Genomic DNA, 18,336 nt, shown 5'->3' on the forward strand with positions numbered 1-18,336 from the left:
GTTCCTTGAGTTCCTTATTATTATAAGCTTTATTACGTACTAGAATCTATCTATCATATTGTATTTTGGGTTTAAGGATTGAGTGATCCTTGAGTGACTTAGAGTTAAGTCAAAGAGAGAAAGATTGACTTAGAGTTAAGTCAAAGAGAAACAGAGCGACTTAGAGTTAAGTCAAAGAGAAAAGGAGCGACTTAGAGTTAAGTCAGAGAGAGAAAGAGGAGCACAGTAATCGAAGGGGATTGCTGTGGGGAACTCGTGTTCGAGAGGAACTCGAGTTAAAGAGTGTATTTGTAATAGAGTTATTGCATTAATACAAAAGAGTAGTGAGGTTCTTCTTGATTAGGGTCAAGAAGGTTCCTCCGTTTTATATCTTTCTTCGCTCATTGTTCTCAGTCTCTTTATTGTTTAAATTCCGCAAGAAACTTACTCAAGTTCCCAAGAAACAATTCACCCCCCCTCTTGTCAAGTGTTCCTACTGAACTATCAATATTCAAATCTGAACACATATGATCACTTGCACCACTATCTAGTATCCATTTTTTCTTGAAGTTAGATAAAAGGCAGAATGTACCTTGTGGTTGAGAACTGGTTGCCAGACCAAGAGAGTTAGAGCCATTGGTCTCAACTTGGCTAGCAACCTGGTGTGGGTTGATATGTTTCATCAACTGATTATACTGCTCTTCAGTGAAAGTTGCATGAACCAGACCTTTATCCTCTTGATTTGAATCATCAGCATAGGAATCTTCCATATGTACAGCAGCTGCAACTCTTTTGCCTTTGCCTTTGAAATCTTTAGGATATCCATGTAACTTCCAGCATTTGTCAATAGTATGATTTTTCATTCTGCAATGCTCACAGAATAGGTTGTTTCTGGTGGTGTTTCTTGATTGAGATCCAGCAAAAACACCTTGATTGTTGGTGCTAGAAGGATACTGTGATCTGTACTTGTTATCAGTGAACTTTCTAGCAGTGAATACTATTGATTCTGAGTTCATATAGCTTCTGTTGCTCTGCACTTCTCTCTGCTGATCATCCTGGAGTAATAAGCCATATGCCTTAGAAATGGTTGGCAAAGGATTCATCATAAGAATCGTGCTCTTAGGATGCTCATACTTTGGGTTAAGCTTCATTAAGAATTGGATCAACCTCTGATTTTGTTGAGATTTTAACAGTTTTTGTGTGAGAGTGCAATTACAACCAGTACAAGAACAAGAAGGCAAAGGATCTAGTCCATCTAACTGATCCCAGAGAAGTTTAATTTTGGTGAAAAAACTTGAGATATCCTCATCATCATCTTGATTTAGGTTGTAAAGTTTCAACTGAATAGAAAACAACTGAGGACCAGAGGACTGACAGAATCTATCTTCCAAATCCAGCCATATCTCTCTTGCAGTCTTCAGATATAGAACACTTCTTGCAATTGAAGGTTCAAGAGAAGCTAGAATCCAAGAGATGACCAAATCATTACATCTGGTCCAGATTCTAAAGTTTTGAGCATTTGTTGCTGGTTGATTCAATGAACCATCAACAAAACAAAGTTTGTTCCTAGCTGATAATGCAATCACCATAGAACGTTTCCAGTCATTAAAGCATTTTCCATCAAACACTATGCTGACTAACTTTGAAACATTAACATCATGGTTGCTAAGAAAATATGCGGAATTCGGATTAAGAGAAGGATCTGTTTGATCAGGCATCTTTGAGAATGAATTTGATCAAAAGAATAATTCGAGAATTTGAAGTGTTTACCAAGAATTTGCTGAAAACAAGCTTACAGCAACAAACTAAATCAGCAAGATCGATTGACTTGCTCTGATACCATGTCAGTTTTCATGTTTCAACATGAAATACTTTCTGAGAAAACTCAGTAGTTTGAGAGAGAAAAGAAGATGATTTCTGTATTATTGAATCATTGAATAATATTACAGCAATCTGAGCTATATATACAACAGATTGTATGATGTGTTTCAACCAATAGGAAGAGAGCTAAGAACTAACAACCAATCATATTCAACCTACTGTACACCTAAGCATTCTAAGCTCATTATTACAAGTTGAATCAAGTAACTAACTCTCTAACAAACTCCCGTGAATCTAGGGAAGTTGGTTGAGTATGCTGTTGAGTATATCTGCTTCTAGAATCATCCATAATACGCATTGCACTGCTGGCTGCATGGTCATGCAGTGTGTGAACTGTGGTGAGCTTTGTACTGCTTGCTGCATGTTCATGTAAGGCATGACTTGAGCTAGGATCAGCAGGTTGTAAACCAACAGGTTAGGCATTTTAGATATATATGGAGTACTTGTGAAGAAATATGACGAGGAACACGGTTGAGTTATGGTTAAGTTCCTGCCCACATATTTGATATTTCTGGTTGAGTTCCTGTTATTCTTTACACTGCGATAAAGCCCTCACATGTGACATAAAGCCACTACCTTCGCAACCTCATTTTGTCTGCTAGTCAGTTTTGAGAGTAATGCACCACAGTTGAGAAATGAACCGAGTGATTTTGAACAAAATGACTTGTCTGTGTGTGATTACTACTGTACCTAAAGAGGATATTGGGATCAGTTGAATGAACTAGAAGGAATTTCTGAGTGAACTTGTGGTGCAATGAACAAGTGTAGCTGTAGCATTGAGAATTGAGAAGAAAATGCTAGAAATGCAGGAGAGAACTAGATTGAATGAGTTCCATATGTAGAATTGTTTCCATTAGGGAAAACTAGAGTGTTAGAATTGTAAAACAGAAACAAAGAGGCACAACCCTCAAATCATCAATACAGAAAATTTGTGTTTCACTCCCAACCAAACTCACTCGCTAAATTGATTATCTAATCAGGAACTTGAAAGTGTAAATTTTCTTCAACTTCATTCGTTCTTATTTAGTTGACACAATGTGACTTTAGTTATATTCATACATCTTACTTTGATCGTATTTTGTTATTTATGTGTAAGGTAGAAGATAGTCATGTCATATTTTGTTAAATTCGTCTTGATTTTTGTTTCCCCCCAAAATATGAACTTTTATAATTTTTTCTTTTATTATGATAAAAAAAAATATATGCATTGACAAACGTGATTAAATAATTGTGACAGAAGATTTCTAATTCCATATTAATTCTATTGGACTTATTTTAACTGAACTTATATTATCTAAACTTATTTGTCTGAAATAAGTCGAACAGAACAGAGCCTAACCTTCTAACATAGTAACATCTAATATGCACTTCCCCTATAAGATTCTAACTTTATTTGTCCAACTCTACTACTAAATCTGATGGGAGTAATGAAAAAAATGATGATAGATTTAACATTTTTTTTTTTTAAAAAAAAAGAACTAATAGAGAGATAAGTAGTAATTAATGTTCCTTGCCTTGGTGGTTATTGTTATATAAGCTCGTAAGTTTGTTATCAGGGGCACGGTAATACGGTATGATGAAAGAAGACATTCCATATGTTATCTTTTCCGCAACAATATAAACAGCATTCTAAATTCGAATGGTGCAAGAATTTATTACTTGACTGATAAAATCCAGCATGATCTCGGTAGATCAGCAACTTACAACGTAACTTGAACAAATACGAAGTAAACTTTGAATAAATAAATGATGCTTGCTAGCTTCAATTCCATGGCAAATCGCGATTAGTTGCTTACTGGTGAGCTCCGTCTTTCAGCACAGAAATGAACGTCAACCAGACCTGTTATACCAGCAGTTATCTTTTGTCCGGGTTTCACAGGCCCGATACCTTCTGGGGTGCCTGCACAAGACAAAAAACACATCAGAGTCTGGGCTATCAAGTTTACACACACAGAAACAGCAAAGTCTAACAAGTAGTCTGTACTGTACCTGTTAGGATGACATCTCCTTCCATAAGTGTCATGAAGGAACTGATGTGGCTAATCAGGAATGGGATTTTGAATATCATGTCTTTTGTCGATCCCTTCTGCTTCGATTCTCCATCAACCTTTTTGTCATATAATTAAACTTGTTTACATTTGTATTAATACAATCACAAACAATTACATAGAATGTATTTACAGAGTTGAACTCACATCCAACCACAGCTCCAAGTTATGAGGATCAGGCACTGCAGATACTGGAATCTGCAGAAAATTGACAAACCAGGGATCGGATAAATAATCCAGCCATATACTGTACTGGACTCCTAATTATTTGTCGAATTCGACACAACTACATGAATTATACAAATCATATCATACCATTTCACTGATAGGGGTAAACGTGTCGAGTCCTTTAGCTAGTAGCCATGGAAGACCTGTTGCCTAACAGAAGGAAAGGAGAAATTGTGAAACAGAATGTCAGGGGAGTATCTGAAGTTTATTACATTATAGTTTTATAAATGGCAGAAACTGAATGTCAATACAAGTAAATTTCCACTGAATGTACAAGTCAATGTTAAGAAGTATATGAACATATAGTCAAGATAATCACCTTAATTGTGGCTTGGAGTTCCTTTGCTGTCATATCAAGTCCTAAAGCATAGCCTGAAAACTCAAAAACAATTTTTTAAGTTGCTAATTATACTAAACTACTGAAGTTGTAACACACAGTACTTACTACAAGTAGTTCGTGATTATGGAATAAGGGTGAACATTATTCTCATCCACCGGACCGGCCCGGCCCGGCCCTGATTACTCAATCGTAGTAAGAGTGGACATTACAGTGTAGGAAAGATGTCAACTTTTCCGTGCATTCTATAGATTAATTCTCAATTTCTCATTGCCATGAAAGAAACTCATAAAGAGTGACTTCTAACTAATTGTTGTCCGTCCTTAGGGAGGATTTCTAAACCTCAAGTGACTTGTGTCCATATGAATACAAGTGAGTACCAATACATAAAATTTAGTACCAATACAAAATTTTAGTACCATTAACACAAAATTGCTTAGAAATATCAATACAAGTCATTTTGTGTTATTGGTACTAAAATATGATATATTGGTACTAAATTTTCTGTATTGGTACTCGCTTGTGTTTATACACAAGTCACTTGAGGCCTAGACTTCCTCGTCCTCAGGCCCTCCTCCCATACTCTAACATGTAGTCACGTGACTCACGTGTTTAAGCAATCATGAAGTCATGAGGGGGTGAGGATGAGTTTGGAATCTAATATATATATATAAAGGGGAGTTTTTTGGAGAGATTTTAGAGCGTTCACGTAGGATTGTCCAGTCACATAATTAAATATTAATTTTATTTTTAAATGATAAATAATGAGATAAAATTGAATATAATAGTAGTCAAATACTGATAAAAGACAATAAGGAATAATATTATCAGTAAAAGTATAGGATAATTATTATCCTAATCAATAACACGTTTTTAAGATAAACTTTATAGGTATTTTATTTTACACCAAAAACTCATTGCTATAATTCCCTATATAAACAAAGCATCGTCACTTCTCATCCATCACCAAAAAAAAAGTTTGAAGCATTCTCAATTGTTTAATTAAGTTCTAAACAAAAATATTAACTATGGGTAAGGGTGGAAATTCTGATGTTCCTGCTTCAGAAAACATGGCCGCATGGCTTCTTGGGGTTAATAACCTCAAAATCCAACCTTAAACTCTTCCCGCACTTGATAACGAAGGGCTATTTATGACGGGCTCAAATCCCGTGACAGGATATCTAATTGTATGTGATGAGTTAGTCAATTATGACGATCATGTTGTTATTTTAATACTTTTACCCCTAAAAAAAATAACAAATCATGTATTGATCCGTTCATCGCACGGGTTTAATTCTAGTTTTGGATTAATCTTGAGAGGCATTCCAATCTTGACTTTACGCAAAAATTATTTAAAAAATTAAAATCACGATCCTAAATCAATCAATATTATCACTAAAAGTGCTAAAATTAAGAAAAATAAACCAACATAATTTTGCTAAGATGACAAATAGCATCGTCCCCGAATCATAACCAATTAACCATTATTTATTCTCAGCTATTAAGCGGACAGTTAATTTAATTTTTACGATGACACATTTTTTTTTTTTTTTTTAAAGTTTACTTCAGAAAAAAAGTTAACTCAATTTCTCGAAAATCGAACCTAAATCAAATGTGGCCAATCAGATAAAAGAGAAGAAAAAAAAAAGGTATTGACCTCCAACATAATCCAAGGCCTCAGATTCAGAAACATCACGAGCTTTCTTGCCAATAACCACAGCAAGCTCAGCTTCATACCAGACTTGCTCCATTGAAGCTGGGATTTCAATTGTTCCTCCATTTTCCAAGTAGGATGATGTTGGCTTCAAGAACAACACTGGTTCCTATTTACACAACCAATAAATTAATCCCCACATAAAAATTAAAAATAAAATTAATAGTCGCATAAACTATTTTAACATGTCCGAAAACAATTGTCACATTTCTCGATAAAAGTATTGATTTTATCATTACCTTTACTAAAACTCGAGTGTACCAGCATTAATTATTGAATGTTAATTAGGACGTATATACAATAATGTGACTATTATTTCGAGACAGATAAAGTACTGTAACTAAAATAGAGATAGAAATGAACCTTAGGCATCGGAGCGGGGTTGTTATCGATATAGTTACGGCCAACGCCGACGATCTTAGTCCCCTTCTCAATTAGATTAGCCATCTTTGTTGTATGGTAGTTTGTGTTGTGAGTTTTTTCTTAGCTTAATTAGATGGAAGTGAAGTTTATAAGTACAAAGTTTCTAATTTGGTGGCTAAATGTTACACTTAAATATGTATAAATAGTAAGCCAACAGAATATTGACAGCTCACTACAGCTGCTACTGAATTATTTGAAATCTCCATCACATGTTCATATAATTTAATTTTGTTAATGATGTGGGGTTAAGTTAGATTTGAGGAAATTGCTTGTTTTTGGCTGTTATTGTAGATTTAGATCGGAATTTTTGTTACATTTTACTATTCATTTATTTGCAATTGGTTTTAGATTTTAGTTTGGTAGGAAAGTTACATGAAAATTTCTGTATTCTTGGCCACATATGCTAGGAATTGAAGATGAGATGCGATCTTGATTATGAAGTGAGTAGTAGATATGAGGACAAAGTTATTGCTAATGTGCTATACTCCAAAACAATCAATTGTTTTCCACCTTATTACTTCACCTCAATTATTGACTTATTGAGCAAAGGGGTCCATTGAACCCTTTTGTGTTTGGTAAATTGAGTTGGGAATGCGGATTGGATTGTGATTCAAGTGTTGTTCTAGAGGAAAGGAAGATGTTAAAGTGTATATGTTATAACTTAATAGAATCTTAGATTATGATTTACGTGTGGCGATGCGACCAATGCCTCATTTATCGGGTTTTTTTTTTTTTTTTGTTTACATTGATTTATCGGGTTTTGATATTGAACCCATTAGTATCTCGTAAATGAATTATTTGATCCGATCCTGGTGTATTTATTTCAACATTTATCCTTACTCGAAATCTCACTTGTCAGATTCCATGGAGGAAGACACAATTTTTTCTGAAGAATTCGCCATGATATACCTGATCATCACGTGATAGGGTGTTAATTTAGAAGAAGAACGGATGGCAGGATGGGGGATAAAGATCTTGAATCTTACTATGAACATTTCTCTTCTTCGTGTAAGGATACAACTATACAAGTCTACTACGGAGCACTTCGTACTACATTAGCATGAAGGATAAGGAATTAAATAAAGACAAATTTACCCTTAATAAAGAAAGAAGGAAGAGGAGTGATAGTAAGGGTAGATGAGTAATAAGATTCCCACTTATTATCCACCCAAATCAAAAAAAAATAGTTAATCTTACATGCGAGAGCATGATGCACATGATGCTCCCTATAAAAACAAATTTTCTATCATAAATATAAATAAAATATGACTTCAATTTGTCCTTATCCCGGCGCATACCAATTTGATACACTAATCCTACCCTCTTATCCTCATCCCACATCTTTTTTCTTTTCTTTTTTTTTTGACAATTCTAATTCCCATCCCACATACTCAGATCAAGTGCATGTTCATCTAGTTTCATTGAAGCTTAGATAATTGATATAAATATATATTGTTTATGGAGTATATAAAGCGTTACATATAGCCCATTCTAGACAAAAAGAAGATGAAGTAATTGGGAACCAATATTTACAAAGACATCAGAAAATACATTTCAGGCTACACTGAACTACATCAGGAAACAGAACAACTGTATCTGTATATACAACAACAGATCATGTAGTAATCGTAGCAACACGAAACTGATTAGCAACAGCATTTCGCAGTTTACCAATCAAATGGTTGGATTTAGAGCTATTACTACGACTAAATTTGGTTACATTAAGCTGAAACAAAGAGCTAAGCATAGCCTCCAAACTTGATACAGAGTACTTAACATATTTACTTGGACTTGAACCATTTTCCACCATGTAACCATAATTATGAACATAACACCTATAACTCGGAACAACTGTATGAACTATGAGTTGACATGCCTTCTCTCGCATTACATTATCCATCACCACCCATTGAGATTGTTTCTTGTATAGTTCTTCAAACGCGTCATTGAATCCTCTAAACCTTTGCTTCACCAATTCTTGAGTGTTTGTTGAAAACAGTACTAATTCATTCTCACTTAGAATAGATGGCAGTTTTCCCCAACTATGTTTCAAGTATGCTTGAGCATAGTTTTGCATTTTACTTTTATGCTCAGTTAACAACTTTTCTCCCATAAGATCGCCAAAAACTGTTCCCTGCAAGAATTCATACAGATACATGTAATTGTTCATCAGGAAAAAGTAGGACAGTGAAACATCCTCAATGGTTTTTGACCATGTCTCTAGATTAACCTCCAAGGAATTCAAAATGTTTCGAAACTCTTCTCTGAGAATTCCGTTGTGGGATTTTTTCGTGTTCCAAATTTGATGGATGGATAACACTTGAGAAAGAATTAGCCTGTGATTATCCTCTAATAGAATGGCGCAGTAATTAGTAACAAAGGTCACTAAACGAGGGACACTACCATCTAAAGGAGGCATCATGTTAAACCTTTGAGCCTCAACTTGATGAGAGAGTTCCTTGAATATCTCACACGCCCCATCAACTACCCGTTTGATGAGTTCTCGTGTAAGATTTTGGATCTCAATGCATGATTTTGAGCCAAAAAGCATGTTAAAGTCTGCCCTCAAGTTGTGCAGGATTGCAAATATGTCTAACAACTTCAGAAGTTTGATGGCGTCTTTTTTCGCCTCAGTAATCCTGTTGCCAAATTCTAGAAGTGCTAAAAAACCAGATTGAACTGTGATTTTCGCAAAACATCCAAGGGAAACCTCTGAACCAAACTTATCAAAGACACTTTTGCAAACCTCATACTCATGTTGGAGTATATGTTTAACAGCAAACTCCATGTGTTTACCCCATTGAACTGTATGATCTTCAAACTTCTGTATAGAATCTGATTCAGAGATTTCTTCTTCAAGGTAGCTCAAATCAAGAGCTTGTAAAGCTGCCCTAGTATTTGAACTCCTCACATCAACAAAGATAGTCTTGCAATTCTCAACCCTATCATTGGCTTTTAACCTCTCTATAACAGTTTGAAGTTTATGAACCAGAAGTTCTGTGAATTTGTTGCTGCTGCTAGAATTCTCCTTGATCAGTTCCCTGAATTCAAGCTCTATTGTGTTGAATGCATTGCTTAAAACTCCTCCCTTGAGTGTAACATGCGCCTTCATTTCCTTAAGTTCAGAGAGAATACTCAATGATTTCTTCACATTCAATATGTACTTGTCATCACCCATTACATTTTCATCTAAGAGCTTCGCTATATCCTCTATCCACTTCCCTGCTAACTCACAGTTGTCAGACTGAAACATAAGTGCCTCTTCAAACTGCTTCACTACTGACAAGTACCTCAGAATATCACCGCCTATGGGGCCCGCCATGAGCGACATCTCGAGCCCACAAACAGAATCGTGTATCTTCAAAACTGCCGCGACAGGTCCAAAGGCTCTGTCCACTTGCTCTCCTACAGAAAAAAGAGTGGATTTTCTGGTGTAAGTAGAACGAAGCTCAGTTGATAACAAAGGTAAGTTTTCATTTATCTTCTTTAAGTTTGAGTTGGTTTCATCAATCTGAGAAGACAAAGAATTTGATTTTTCAAGACTGACTCTCAGGCACTCCCTGGCAGCTAAGAGCTTGTCCATTGTTGATCAGCAAATCAACCATAAAAGCTGATGTTTTTGAGTAGCTTACTATTCTGAGTTCTGAAACATTTGCAGAGAAATAAGTAAAGGCAGGTCAACAGAAGAAGATCAACCCTTATTATCCCTAAAACTGGGAGTTGAGAAATCATTACCTAATATATTTCACCAAACTTTACCAAATATAAGTCAGAAGAAGGGATAGAGTCAGTTAACAGCAGATTCTAAACAAACAATCCTTGCTTTCAGGGCAAGATTCTTACTTAACCTCAACTAACTGTTACCTGAATTAAAAATGCAGATGTCCTGTAAATTAAAAATTAAGACTTGCCAAGATTTACTTATGATCTCATGTAGAGGACTTGCAGTGGCACGGTCTGACCGTCTGAGGACGATTTGGATAAAGTTTGACAGATATACCTAAACATTAGAACTGCATTACATTAAATAACAATTAATCCCTTGTATTACTACAAGTAACAGGAAAGTTTAGACTTAGCTTTAATGGCAAGTTTTTAAGACTAATTGGTTTTTGTTCTATGCTGTTGGCTCTAGCATGCACTACAACAGCAGCTCAACCACTGGAAGATAACCATAACAATAAGAAGCTCATGGTTTTCTCACAAAAATCACACAAAATCCCCAATTGTAGATTCGCATGAAATTACCTTTTTTTTTTGTTCTACTACGAGAAGTTCCCACTCGCCGAAGTTCGTATGAAATTACCTGTTTTTTGTTTGTTTTACTACGAGGAATTCCCACCGCATTCGGCGAATGGACTAATTTCCCACGGGAGTTTACATGGGTACCTCGATGGGCATCATCCTGTGAGCAACAGGCTTAATAGAGCTTTGGCTGTAATCATATGTCCCAATATCACAATATGTGTCTCATCTCTTCTTAATTTTGACACTTTACGATTACGTAACCGTCTTGATGTAGGAAAGTTTAAAGCAACATTGTCTAACTATACACTTACAAAATGTGAAAAGGGCAATGAAGAATTAAAGATTGAAGAGCTAGTCATATAACCTCGAGGGAGAGGTCTACATTGTACAAAGTATTCCTCAGTAAAAAAGCACAAAAAATGAGGGAAACATAAGGCATACATCTCAAGACATACAGAAATGAATATCCGCATTTAAGCTAAACTCTCCAGCACAGGAAAGGTGAAGAAAATACAAGAACTGACAGTACTAGGAAAAGTCAAAAATCTCCCTCTCTTTTAAAAAAAAAAGTGCGTATAAGGATATGCAACAGTAGTCATGCTGGTAGCACCATGACACAATGAATAATGGTGAAGCTTGAACAGGGAAACTCCTATAATGCAACAGGTGAAACTAAAATTGATCTGATCAAGCAGCTCCCTTCTGTTTCAATGTGATCTTATCCCCGAGACTTAGGGCAATCCCTTGTGTTTTACTCCTAATTCTTATGTAACCGCTGAGCTTCCCGTCTGATTGTTTCTCAACACTCACGTTCACCAAAGCATCCTCGCCAAACACACTTTTAGCGTAAAGGTTTGCTGCAAGGAACCCACACTCTCCTTCCAATGCCGATCTGATATCAAACAGAAAAATGTTAGACAAATAGGGCATATATCAATCTAGTAACTGGTTGAAACAAAATCTAATATACTTCCTCCGTCCCATAAATATCGCACCATCTTGTTTTTACACTATTCACACTAGACTTTTGGTCATTTTTTGTGATTCCTACCTAGGAAAATTTTTAGTCATGTGGGATCTTGTTAGATTCGTATCGGTACAACAGTTTCTAAATAGAAGTGTAAATTTTTTATAATTTCTACTTATATATAATTCGAGATATTAAAAGTCAAAGTATGCATTGGAAAGTGTAAAATCAACCATGGTGCAATATTTAAGGAACGGAGAAAGTATATGATGTATGAGGTCTTAGAAAGTGCTAATAGCTGCATCATATGACTTACGGTGCAGTAAGGCATTTCATGTTTGTCGACTTGATGATGTGATCTAGGAATTCCTTCTCGTCTTGAATTACAGTATTCACAGCAACCTGAAGGAAATATCAGAGTTATAAAAAATCTGTACAGGGAATATATATAGTTATACACTGTATGAGGGATTAGCCTTGAGAAAAAAGAGACAGGTGCTATTATAGGTGGAGCTTTATAAAAGCATAAATCAAACACATTGCAATTGCCAATTGAATAATACCCTCTCAGTTAATGTCAATGTAAAATCAAACATATAATTTTTAGAAGCCTGAAAACACCTAATGACTTTGATGTGCTGCAAATTATCTACAGAGAATCCTGAAAGACTGTCAATGTATGTTCATCATAAGTAATGAAAAATTGGCGTATAATCAAACAAATTACATGTCAGCATTACTACTTAACTATATTAGTTATCTACAGAGAACCCTGTAAAATTATATGTCAAGATGAAAGACTACTTAACTATATGAGTTACAATGAGAAGTGTAAGTAAATTCAAATGCTGTTTTTCAATTGATCTTGAAAGGAACTATGGTATAACAATAACATATCCACATATTTCTATAGTTTTACACTTCCATTTTATTTCTCCCAATAAATAAGCATGGTAAAATTGAGAAATCCGTACGCTTTAACTTAAGTTCTTTCAATTAAGGTCAAGTTCACAAACACACCGACTAACTGATTAAAGGGCTCACTTCCCTAGACCCATACAAAGTGTAAATCCAGTAAAAAGCAGAATATTTAGAGGAACACGACAAAATCTAGGTTGGAATTGGAATTAACCTACGTTCCCAAGTGCCCAAGTCAGATACTCAACAACCAAACACCCTTACAGGGGTATAATCTTCTAGACACCTAATTGGACCAAACACGAGCAAAGTTTCAAAAGAGGGCTGGATCCCATACATGGACTAATGTATAGCCCTCTGACACTCATAGTGAGTCTGAAAATGTATTCAAGGAAAGTAAAAAAAAAAAGTATAACTGAAACTGGAAGCAGCAAAACTTGCAGGCAAGTTCCTAAATATGGGACCAAAAAATTCCCCCCTTCTTGTGGGCAGGGGACGAGCTAATTCATCAATTTGACACACAATGGAAAAAAACAATCCACAAAGTCAATCAAATGAAAATCTGCTAGATCTAAGATGCAAATTATCATATACGAAGTGGAATATATAAAGTTAAAAACTATGAAGTTGATATCCATATCTTTTACAAACCACACAATTCAACCACTACAATTTTCAATGCAGTTTCACATTAGAAGGCCAAATGGAAGCAAATCACCAGATATTGTCCCAAAATACCATAACAAACTGTTGCTACAAGATGATAATGGGCCGGACAAACAGTCGGTAAACATGACTTTCAGGATATCAGTCATTGGAAACACGGAATAGATAGTATGCTCCTTATGTGATATCAGTAAGCAAATTTCTACAACAGATTAAGAAATACAAATAACAGAAAATTTTCCAGAAAATCAGAAACAGTCTGAAAATGCTTTAAACACGTGAAAAAATAATGCATACCTTGTTTTCCCATTCAAACTCAGCCCACATAGATCTGAATGCAACATCAGCACAAGTGGCAGGAGAAATGTAATCCATTATGTCAATATGGATGTCATTCAGGACAACAACATTTCGTTCAAGAACATTTGAAGTCTCGTAGACAATATTTCCGAAAATGACTCCTGTTTCAGTAGAAGAGACCTTGATGTTAGCCCTAATTTGTTTGCTTGACTCTGGTGCCAAAGTGTAGTTCTGTGGACGCTCCACAAGTTTAAGGTCACCCATGGTTGCCAATTCCAAGCATAAGTTTTGCAGGGTTTCCTTTGTTCTATTGATAACAGTAACATCAAGAACAATGTCATAATGATGAACTGTTACATAGGCCTCAGCATAAACCGGGTCACTGAAACCTGTGAGCTGAAGAATACGATTAAGTTTATTCGCATCATCATTGTCTTTGGTAAATTCTCCAGTTGCACGTTTCAAATCATCTTGAACCTCATCTTCCAATTCCAACTGGCTCATGCCCTGAGGAAATAAAAAAACATTATTGGATGCAACGAGAGTTCCCCACTTCCCCGCATGAACAATCTAACAGGAAAAGGCTGATGTAATCCGTGATAATTATGGACTTTGAAAATATTTATCTGCATCAAGAAAATCCTAAGACAGCACATGCTTGAACATATCAACTGAACTATATATTGTATTTTACCAAAGTTCTTAAACTATAAATGAAAACAAATCTTGTTTTGTGACTGTGTGAACACCCATTCTACATGCCAAATGCAGATACCAATTATTAAAATATCAAAGCAAAATTAGCAGACAACAATATGCACTAAAATTCCTACAAGAAAGTAAAAAGAAACAGAAAATTTACATCAGTGAAAGTCTACTACTATTTGACTGCAGGAATTATCAAATTAGTCATTCTCCACACTGGAAAAATAGAGTTCAAGGCAATAACCTCATTATTATGACAAGAAAAAAGCTAGTACTTTCCATTTGTGCTAAATAAATTCATCCTATGGCTAGTATATCAAATTAAAAACCAACTAAAATTCCGAATAAAGAAGGTAAGAAAAGCATATTTGAAGTTTGAACACTGCCCTTTTGTATGATAATGCAGATTGAATAAAGAATCACGAGTCAGTGAAGGATTTTAATCTCTTCTAATTTTTCATCTAACTAATTTAATAAACATAAGTTCTACCATAAAGACAACACACCTATAAATAAAAAGATATTCACACTAACCTTCCTGCTCTTCAAATGATAGAAGTCAATGAGATCGTCAGGTTGAGAGTGAGAAACCTGAGCCTTGGCTTTCCTCTCCTCAGTTTCACGGAATTGCTTGTCTGCAAGCATGTTAACAAAGCTTTCTTTGCAAGAGTGAAGCCATATTTTTCTAGTGGCATCTCCGGTATTGCAGAGAAGTCTGATGCAGAGAACTATCCTATCATAAGCATCATTGTCAATAGGGTGTGGAAGAACAGGTGATTGCCCAAGCTGGATCATGGACACCATATACAACAATGCTTCTGATGTTGCCTTGTTCACTTCAACCTTGGATGGTTGAACCTCCTCCAACCTCAAAACAAGCTTTGTCAAAGTACAGGCAACAACAGCTCCAAGGAAAAAGTCACCAGAGAGCAGCAGTGATCTCAGGTTTCCTTGAGTAGCCAACGACCCTTGAACCAAGGTAGGGGGAGAAATAGCAGTTTCTAAGGCTGCACTTTGAGTGGCATATGTGCCATCTGCAAGGACCACAGGCCTTCTAGAAGAAACTGTGATGCTGCTGGCTAGTTGGTCTCTCTTGGGAGCCTCTTGGCCCTCTCCTTCCTCAGTGGCGGTGTAAAATGGAAGTTCTCCAAGACATTGCTTAATGGTTGCAATTCCACTTTCAATTTCAGAGAGAGAAAGACAATACTCCCCAATAATCCACAGAGCACAAGAACAAACTCTTGCAGCACGGATCTGATAAAAGGTATCTAGAAGCCTTGTTATGATGGAGACCCTCAATTTGGGGTTAGTCTCAATGATCTCCCGCACAAAGACCACCACATCAATAGCTGAAGCAACATTTGAATCTCCAAGGAAATCCATTAACACATGAACAACTGTGCTAGCCACCTCAGGGAATTTCATAGCACAGGTATGGATGGCCTGAACAAGCATTTGCCTGTATTCACCATTCTTCTCAAGATCAGCATTTTGAGTTTTCACCACTTCCTTCTTCAACAAAAGAACTACTTCATCAACATTCCTAGGAGTAATCAATTCAAGGGCAATATCCAGAGTCTTCCTCCTGATGTCAAGATTGGGACTAGAAAGAGCACGAAGAATATCCATAATCATTTCAACCATGATCTCCTTGTGAGAAGTCTTTAGCTCATTCAGGCGATCAAGCACAATAAGCTTGACATTGTTGTCACTTTGAGACTGCAGCAGCTTACAGTAAGTATCAGCAGCTGCCCTAATAGCTGTGGGTGCTGATGAGAGAGAAACTAGGGTCCCGGCACATTCATATACGACAGCTGTCGAAGGGGCAGTGAGCAAAGATATAATGATTGTAATGTACTTCCCCTTCTCGTGCTTATTGGTCCGGCAAACCTTTTTAATCAACTCCAAAACTACCATCTGAAGTTGCTCACCCCAATCCAAGATCCGGTCAATGTGGGTAAAGAGGTAGTTAATTGCCCTCTCTTGGGCACATGTAAAGAGCATAAGGAATGCATTCCTCTTTGCTGAAGGATCTTGCTCAGTGGAAAGCACTTTCTCGATGGTCTCAGGTGCATCTCCCAACAACTGCTCTCCTTGAGGGAGCTTATAAATAGCCATGACAGCAAGTATAGCATTCCTCCTAACATATGGATGCCTATGCTCCAGATTTTGCAACACGGATGGGATCAATGGCTCAATGATCTCGCTCTCATTCAACCGACACAGAAATCTAAGTGTTACACCTCGAAGATACTCATTTGAATGTTGCAAATTATTCCTTAGGTTTTGACAAATCAATATCATTTCAGGGAGCACCTTCCCTTTAGAATCAGTCTTATCGATGTGTTCCAAATAAAGCAGCAAAAGCTTCTGAATCGTGTGGTCTTCCGAGGGTAAGACATACCGGACAATGGTGATGAATAATTGTGGAATCGTCTCACCGTTCAATAAAATCATGACAGCCTTCTTCATTGCATCTATCTTCGCAGGCACATCACTTCCCTCCAATGCCTCTCTGATCTCATTGGCTAACGCCGGTGTACCCTTATCAAAATGCACCAATAGCGTGCAAGTTTTCTCCATGATTTCGATCTCTCTTTCTCAGATCTGGAAAAAGAGAAATCAAAATTCAACACCAAAATCTCACACTATTCACAACAATTCGCTCCCTAACCAACAATCAACACATCCTACACGCTACATTTCCCCTAATTCAGTCCAATCAAACAAATCACAATGCAATATCAAACGCATAAAACAGAATAACCCTAACCATCAAAATAAATTAACGAAAAAGAACCCTAATCTACATAAATTATCTCATTCCGACAAATTCACTCTACATTTCCCCATTTCCACTAGATCTAACATGTTCCAGCAAATCACAAACCCTAATTGGAATTACTAAGCGAAATAATCACAATTAATTAAGAAAAACATCGATCTATGAATTGAAATCAAATGATCAGAGAAGAAGAGAGAGAAATGAACCTGTTATTGTACGACGAAAACAGATCGAACGGCGTGATCGAAGATTGAAACTGCTAGTGAAATAGTTTTACAGCATCGAAATTGAGATCTCGGATTGAATTCGATAATTGTTCAATTTCTTTATCTTTGAATTCAGAGTTTTTCGATTCACAGATCTAGGGGGGGTGTTTTTCCGAGTGCTGGGACAGTGAAGCAATAAGGGGGAGAAAATGAGTAATTTGTATAGCTACTGCTATCACACCGTAGCATTCGCGGTACACGTGGTTTTTGCGTATTTGACGAGTTATAGACTGTTTGATAGGTGACGAGTTATAGACTGTTTGATGGTATTTTTTTCTTTATTAAGACCTTGATTAATCTACATTAAGTAAGGTCTAAAGTAATTAAATTTAGCTATAAATAAAATTGCATAAAGATTGATGTGTCGATTACAAACGAGTGAACGAGTTTAAAAATGGATGTTTCTTTGGTTAAGGTCAAATAATATCTAGGGCTTGTATCAAACCTTTAGCAATCAAGCTTCTTTGGTTTAAAATTGTTTTTCACTTTCATGTTTAATATGGATTAATTTGTATATCTATAGGTAATTTCTTGTACGAGAATGATGGACAAAACTTATAGTTAATTGTGAGATTTGGTTTGTGAGTAGAATTTTGTAATTGACAAAATCACAAAAGAGAATCACCAAATGATTTTGTGAATTAACTGAATTTTCTGCTAACAATTTAGTGATTTACCAATATTTCTTAATGTGTAAGTTTACTATATGGACTTATTTTAGACATGTATATTTTTCTTATTGATATGATACGTCAAATAAAATTTGACAAATCCTAATTGAGTTTAATATATAAGAAGTATTTTAGAGACAAATAAGAAATAAATGATTGAAGATTTACTATTATTTTGTCAAATATGGAGGTAATAGGCC

The 18,336-nt window shown here is 35.9% G+C and overlaps 4 protein-coding genes across 5 annotated transcripts; all 4 read right to left on the reverse strand.

Annotated features, from left to right (window-relative positions):
- Window positions 1–472: 472 nt before the first annotated feature.
- Window positions 473–1,697, reverse strand: LOC130465681 (uncharacterized). The gene is made up of 2 exons (XM_056834543.1): window positions 572–1,697; window positions 473–480 (listed from the first exon to the last, which is right to left on the reverse strand). The coding sequence occupies exons 1-2, from the start codon at window positions 1,695–1,697 to the stop codon at window positions 473–475; spliced, it is 1,134 nt and encodes a 377-aa protein (XP_056690521.1).
- Window positions 1,698–3,478: 1,781 nt separating this feature from the next.
- On the reverse strand, window positions 3,479–6,725 carry LOC110785559 (probable acylpyruvase FAHD1, mitochondrial). Its single transcript, XM_021990015.2, has 7 exons — window positions 6,551–6,725; window positions 6,131–6,296; window positions 4,456–4,508; window positions 4,224–4,286; window positions 4,056–4,106; window positions 3,850–3,967; window positions 3,479–3,760 (listed from the first exon to the last, which is right to left on the reverse strand). The coding sequence occupies exons 1-7, from the start codon at window positions 6,632–6,634 to the stop codon at window positions 3,645–3,647; spliced, it is 651 nt and encodes a 216-aa protein (XP_021845707.1). The 5' UTR covers window positions 6,635–6,725; the 3' UTR covers window positions 3,479–3,644.
- A 1,310-nt stretch (window positions 6,726–8,035) lies between these two features.
- LOC110785525 (exocyst complex component EXO70A1-like) lies at window positions 8,036–11,027 on the reverse strand. Of its 2 annotated transcripts, XM_056829253.1 has the most exons (2): window positions 10,158–11,027; window positions 8,036–10,015 (listed from the first exon to the last, which is right to left on the reverse strand). In XM_056829253.1, exons 1-2 carry the CDS (start codon window positions 10,213–10,215, stop codon window positions 8,226–8,228), a joined length of 1,848 nt encoding a protein of 615 aa, XP_056685231.1. In that variant the 5' UTR covers window positions 10,216–11,027; the 3' UTR covers window positions 8,036–8,225. The 2 variants fall into 2 exon arrangements, with proteins under 2 accessions (XP_056685231.1, XP_021845667.2); XM_021989975.2 differs by having other exon boundaries at window positions 8,037–11,027.
- A 146-nt stretch (window positions 11,028–11,173) lies between these two features.
- LOC110785560 (coatomer subunit beta-1) lies at window positions 11,174–17,644 on the reverse strand. The gene is made up of 5 exons (XM_021990016.2): window positions 17,406–17,644; window positions 14,949–17,021; window positions 13,707–14,216; window positions 12,142–12,227; window positions 11,174–11,750 (listed from the first exon to the last, which is right to left on the reverse strand). The coding sequence occupies exons 2-5, from the start codon at window positions 16,995–16,997 to the stop codon at window positions 11,546–11,548; spliced, it is 2,850 nt and encodes a 949-aa protein (XP_021845708.1). The 5' UTR covers window positions 16,998–17,021; window positions 17,406–17,644; the 3' UTR covers window positions 11,174–11,545.
- Between the last annotated feature and the right edge of the window lie 692 nt (window positions 17,645–18,336).

This window comes from Spinacia oleracea, chromosome 1, assembly GCF_020520425.1.
Source record: "Spinacia oleracea cultivar Varoflay chromosome 1, BTI_SOV_V1, whole genome shotgun sequence".
In the NCBI taxonomy this organism is placed as follows: Eukaryota; Viridiplantae; Streptophyta; class Magnoliopsida; order Caryophyllales; family Amaranthaceae; genus Spinacia; species Spinacia oleracea.